Here is a 6,407-nt window from a genome sequence, read left to right on the forward strand (position 1 = left end):
ACACACACACACACACCACAGTCATTGCGCGCGTATAACAACAAAACACCAGCCCTCTAATGCACTAAAATAACACCCCGACGGCACAGAAAAATTAGTTTATAATAAAAGAGGTGGAACAATTTCTGTGCACTCTCTCTCCCACTGTACTGCGCTGCGCTGCGAAAGAAAGAAAAGAAACACAGACTGACAATTAATCCTGTATACCGTTGTGTACATCAAAATATATAGATTTAAATGCCCCCAAATGTAGATTTCCTCCCCAACACCTGGAGAGAAATCCTAAAATAAAAGCCAAATAAGACGCTGTCACTCCCTGCGTGCACTAATTGATTTGTTTTAGCAGCATCTTACGTTTCTATCGCGCCAACTGCTCCACATTTGTCTCACTTGATTGCAAAGTCAAACATTATTCTTAGCTGAAAAACGCCTCATTACGGTTGGACGGACGGGCTTGGGTTGGTACTTTTTTGCAGTGTGGAGCGGCGGTTCTCTTCCGCGGCTCCGTGTGTGTGTGAGGCGGAAAGGGGGCGTGGATGGGATATTCAGATGAGCCGGAGTGACAGCTCCACTTTCCCCCAATGCTCGGAGTCTGAAACTCCACTGGCTCCGTCCCTCGGAACTCCTCACTTCATAGCGCCGCGTACTAAAAACATCGGACGCTAGGGGATCAAGACGCCCGCCACATTGCCTCTATGTGGACACTTCCACAGATCTTTCGCGTTTTTTCCCACTAAGGGGGCTGTGGAGGGAGGATTTTTTTTTTCATTGTCTGATGATTGTTTGCACGGCTGATTATTGAGTTGATTGTTGTTGTTGTTGTTTTTTTGCCTGCCGCCCTGCGCGTTTTTTTGGGAGAAACGCTGCGACCCAGTCCGTCTTCACCAATGTCCTATCCTCAGGGTTACCTCTACCAGCCCCCGGGCTCTCTGGCGCTATACTCGTGTCCGGCATACGGGGCCTCGGCTCTGGCTGCCCCGCGGAATGAAGACTTAGCGCGGTCGTCCAGCGGCTCAGCCTTCAGCCCTTACCCCGGATCGGCTGCTTTTTCCGCCTCGGCAGCGGCGGCGGCGGCGGCGGGCGCAGGCTTCTCCAGCCCGCTGTCATACTCCACGGATCCCACCGCAGGATTCCCGTCATACATGGTAAAATACAAGCGTATGTGCACTATTATTACGTAAGATCAAGACCGATGAGCGATGTGCGTATTTAGAAAGTGCGTAAAAATGTCATTCGTCACAGTTTGAAGTCCTTGCGGAACTTTTCTATTGGGCGCACGATTGCTGCACTTTTTTTAAAAGCACCGGCCTGCTGCTCAGATCCTCCCTGTAAAACCCTTCACCTCCCCGGATTAAACGGGTTTTTAAAAGCATGAGCTGTAAATTATAACGGCCTGATCATCTCACTGCGCATCTAATTAGGTAGAATTGAATAATACTAACTAAGAATTTAGATATGAACCTTTGGCCTCGTGTGAATTTTATGTGTCATAGAAAATTAATATGCTTACAAGCCATAATTCTTTTCTCCTTCGATAGACATTAAAGTCGCCGAGGGGATGAAGTGGATGAATTTATTCCGAGTTGAATAAACATCATTTGAACCTGAAAAGCATGACTCGCTGATGCTAATGTCACAGGGCACTTCAAGCGTTTTAGGAGAAAAGGTGCATATCAAGTGATTCGCTAATGGGATTTGTTATGCTGCAAAGAGATGAGATGTTAACTGACACAACTTAAACAAACACAACAGCAATCCCAAGAAGAAAACCCAGGGAGTTAACAGCTGATTACAGAAATAGAAATGTCCCTTTTTTTATGATCTTAACAGCTTAATAAACACCAGCTCTGTTGTTAGTCAATCCCCGATAACGATCTTAACCATTAGTTAACGATTAGTCGACGCCTTCCTGTGCATGGCCTGCTGTTTTTTATACAGCACGGCAACCTGCTTTACAATCACTGTGATTTCTTTTGGAGCGATCAGAAAAGCTAAATGATGATTGATAGAGAAAAATGTATCGCCTATACGTTAATATATATGTTAATGTTAATATGTAAATTATTTAAAGTTGGTTTTAAACTTGCACTTTTCCTAAAAACGGAATGATATTTGGACGATTGTTGTATTCCAGTTTCATTTGTTTTGTTATTATGTTTGCACGATGTAAAATATTTATATATATATAGATTAATATGCTTATTTATCTCAGCATGTTGACAGGATTTTATTGACTTGTAAGGGTTAATTTATTCATTTGTATATTGATTAATTTATGTTTTTTTTTATTATATTCCTTTTTTTCCTCTTCCATTTCGATCAGAGCTCTCCATATGACGCGCACACGACGGGCATGGCGGGGGCGCTAGGCTACCACCCGTACGGCAGCCCGGGGTACCCCTACCAGCTCAACGACCCGGCGTACCGCAAGAACGCCACCAGGGACGCCACGGCCACCCTGAAGGCCTGGCTGCAGGAGCACCGGAAGAACCCGTACCCGACCAAAGGGGAGAAGATCATGCTGGCCATCATCACCAAGATGACCCTGACGCAGGTCTCCACGTGGTTCGCCAACGCCAGGAGGAGGCTCAAGAAGGAGAACAAGATGACCTGGGCCCCGAGGAATAAGAGCGAGGATGAGGACGAGGAGGACGGGGACGGGGAGAGGAAGGAGGTGGAACGATCGGAGAAGGTCCTGGATAACAGCGAGGCTTCCGCGGAGGATGAAGGTGGGGGAGTCATGTGGTGACCGAGCCAATGAGCCATTTAACTATGCAGGCTGGAGAGAGAGGGGGGGTGGGGGGTCGTGAGGTGGGCAGGAGGGTGGCGGGGTCTTTTATTTACTGCTGCCTCACTTCTAATAATCAGTCATTTATAAAAGAAATTAGATGTTTTATTATATTTTTTAATTCAGGGTTATTTCACAAGAATGTCACATTTAATGCAATTAAAAGTTGTAATTTTTTTTGCCGCCATGTTGGTTGACACTTACTTTTCAAATTTCTCAGTACAGCAAAAAGTAGTTTGTAAAAGTTGGTTTAATGCTGATGCCTTCATCACACAGTGTAGAATTATGGGAATTGGAAAATATTTGTGTTCTCCTAAAGATGGCTGTTGAACTAAAATGATTATGACGTTATGGTTGCACTTGTAATAATTATAGTTGTGGCTTATATGAGGAAGATACACTTTCTTTCTTTCTCTTCATCATGCCGTTTTCTTCCCCAGGCATCAGTCTGCACGTGGACACCCTGACGGATCACTCCTGCTCGGCTGAGTCTGACGGGGAGAAAGTCAGCTGTCGTGTGGGCGACCTGAGCTCCGACCAGGCCGGCGACAAATGCGACGACGACCTGGACCCGGACCAGGACCCGGATCCGCGGGCCCAGCTCTCCCCTAAACCCATCACGTCGTCGCCTCTGACCGGAGAAGAAGCGTCGCTCCTCAACCATCACCAACATCACCACCACCACCACCACCACCTCCATCACCTCCACCATCTCCACAACCAGCGGGAGGATCTGGCCCGGAGCCTCGTTAGCAACAGCGTCAACACCGGTAAACCGTCCCCATGCCTGGACAGCAGAGTTCCTCCTCCACCGTCGGGGGCGCCGCAGAACCCCGCGGTCAAGCCCAAGCTGTGGTCGCTGGCGGAGATTGCTACCTCGGACTCAAAGCAGCAACATCAGCAGCAGCACCAACAGCAACAGCAGCAACCACCGGGGCAACCGAATTGCCCCTCCTCCAGCGTCGGCCTCCTCACTCCCCCCACGCCTTCCGCCGCCTCCCCGGCCGCCACATCTCCCTCCCTCTACCCGGCCCCCTCCATACTGGGAAGACCTATTTATTACACTTCTCCCTTTTATAGCAATTACACAAACTATGGCAACTTCAGCCCCCTGCAGGGCCAAGGAATCCTGCGGTACACTAATTCGTCCGGAGTGAGTCTGGCTGCCGCCGCCGCAGCAGCAGCCGCAGCCGCCGCCGCTGCTGCAGCTGCAAACGAGGGTCTCGGCGCGTCTCAGCAGGCCGTGGATGGGAGCCCGAACCCCCGGCACAGGCCAGACTCGCCCCTCGTTAAAACTAACCACAACCACATTGTTGTTCTCGATCAGCAGCAGCAGCAACATTTCAGACCCGCACATTTAGAGGCAAAGAAAGGTACGTAATGGCGTGACGCGGTAACGGTTGATCACCATTTGTTTTGGATTGGAAGAGGGGGGATGGGGGGGCTCATTTAATCTATAGTGTCGAATCCAGACATTGTGTGTAAGAGGGGGGGATTCGTTCCATGGTGGATGTAAAGAATAAGTTCACATGTCTCCGATGCAAATCAGCTTGTTTTCGTTGTGTCATTTTTGGTGATATGATGGGATGATCTGCCTTTTTCTGCTTTACTGTAACTTCACACACGCACACACACACACACACACACACACGGAAAACATTACTGATTAAAATGGACATTTTAAAGCACAGTCGATGCAATTCAGAGCCTATGATCCAGGTTCAGTACAGTTATTCTTCTGGATTTAATCAGATTTATATTTATTTGAGGCTTAGTTTTGGTTTTTGCTGAATCATTAAGTGGCAGGAGATTGGGGTTTTGGCGTTAGGAATGATGGCATAACAAGAAAACCTCTACTGTAAACAAAAGTGTCACATCTACAAATATAGACATTAAATATGGCCAAGAAGGACAGGTCTCACTCACACACACACACACACACGGTGGCAGCCCCAGGCTTCAATAAGCAGATAAATGTTGCCATAGCTTTGAGTTGGAATTCAGTTTTAATACCCCCCTCTGATGTGTGTGTATATGTGTGTGTGTGTGTGTGTGTGTGTGTGTGTGTGCGCAGTTCCCCCCCTCCTCCACCCCCAATCCTTATCTCTCAGCTTAGAATAATTAGAATTACACAGGGTCAGCCATAAAACAAACAAATACGCTAATTTGCTCCGCACATTCACGCAGATTTGGCTACTTGTACGCCTTTAACATGTAATTTAAGATCGTAGACGGTAGGTGACTTTCACGCACACTTTACGCACACAAGCTTTGCCTCCGTGAAGGAAGCCCCGCCCCCTTCCAGCAATTAGCCGATGGAATTTAATGAAGCACTTACCAGTATATAGACCGAGCCTGAGAAAGTTCCAGAGTGTTTTCTGCGGTTTTGTGGTCGGTTTTGGGTCATTTTGTTTCGCGTGGGTTTTGTATTTATTCCCCCGGTCCACAGGTAGGTGTCACACTTTTGCTATGACTGCAAAAGCGAGCAAGACACAAACCTTTAGTCCCATGTTTTAACCCCCCCCATCACCTTTGCTCCTAAACCGGATATAGTGCCACCACATAGACGGAAACAACGCTGCTATCGCTCCTACAGACACCCTCTCTCACACACACACACACGTCCGTCTTATTATTCTTATATGAGGTCACATATTTTTTTGGTTTTAATGAAATGTGATGATTTTCATATGCTGTTTTTTTTTGGAAGAAAAAGATTAAGATCTCCCAATATATGTGCTTTTATTTTGACATGTGTTATTTCTCAGGTTCCTGTAGTTTGCTTCTTTGCCACAATATTATTAATGTTATTATTATTATTATTATTATAATTATTTCAGCATATTTACGTGTGAAAAAATATAATTTTGCCCTTTCTGTGAAACCGTGTTTGTTAAAACAGGGTTGGGGTTTATTTTGGAGGGGTGGGAGGGAGGGGGTGACGCAAGACGACGTGAACTTGAGGACTTCAAAGTGGAATAGCCTACATTTGATATTTATTTTTTTAAATGACGGCGAAACAAATGCCTATAATTTATGCAAGTTGTATTGCAACAAAAAGGGAAATTGACAATGTTGGTTTTTTGCTTTGTAAATATATATGAGGGACAGGTTTTTATTTGAGAACCTATTTGAGAGGGGCGGGGGGGCAGGGGGTGATGACGACACAATCTTGTTAAGCGAGGGGGGGAGTACTTTTACTAATTTATATCTTGGAATGTAAATTTAAAAAAAATACAACGCGCTAGTCTAGATGTGCTGGCGAGGTATGATATTCATTATTCAAAAAAGGAGAAAATATTAAAACTGTTTTCCCGACTATGACATCACTCTTTGGGGCTCATTCTTTCATTTATGAAGAATATCTCTCATTTGATTCAGAACAGATCTGTGTGTTAAATGCGCTATCTCTCTCTCTCTCTTTCTCTCTCTCATTGTGTCACTCGCACACAGATGGGTGTGTGTGGGGTGGGGGTGTGTGTGTGTGTATAGGGGGGGGGGGGGGCATGATGAGTTCTCGCAGATTGCTCAATCCATTCTTTCCAAACGGATCATCGTTGCCTGTTATCGGGCCTCACTCTGAATCTCTCTCTGCTTCATATTCACGACCTTGATTGGG

General features: G+C 46.2%; 1 protein-coding gene across 1 annotated transcript; it reads left to right on the plus strand.

Moving 5' to 3' along the window:
* The first annotated feature begins 648 nt into the window (after positions 1–648).
* Positions 649–4,227, plus strand: irx2a (iroquois homeobox 2a). Its single transcript, XM_076152696.1, has 3 exons — positions 649–1,145; positions 2,324–2,729; positions 3,229–4,227. Exons 1-3 carry the CDS (start codon positions 888–890, stop codon positions 4,167–4,169), a joined length of 1,605 nt encoding a protein of 534 aa, XP_076008811.1. The 5' UTR covers positions 649–887; the 3' UTR covers positions 4,170–4,227.
* The last annotated feature ends 2,180 nt before the right edge of the window (positions 4,228–6,407 follow it).

The sequence above is a fragment of the Genypterus blacodes genome, unplaced genomic scaffold (assembly GCF_046128005.1).
Source record: "Genypterus blacodes isolate CSIRO-AG114 ecotype Tasmania unplaced genomic scaffold, CSIRO-AGI_Gbla_v1 ptg000057l_1, whole genome shotgun sequence".
Lineage (NCBI taxonomy): Eukaryota > Metazoa > Chordata > Actinopteri > Ophidiiformes > Ophidiidae > Genypterus > Genypterus blacodes.

Coding starts and splice junctions, on each gene's coding strand:
- irx2a (XM_076152696.1), top strand. CDS start 888: ATGTCCTATCCTCAGGGTTACCTCTACCAGCCCCCGGGCTCTCTGGCG. Junction 1,146..2,323: donor CAGGATTCCCGTCATACATG/GTAAAATACAAG, acceptor CATTTCGATCAG/AGCTCTCCATATGACGCGCA. Junction 2,730..3,228: donor GGCTTCCGCGGAGGATGAAG/GTGGGGGAGTCA, acceptor TTTCTTCCCCAG/GCATCAGTCTGCACGTGGAC.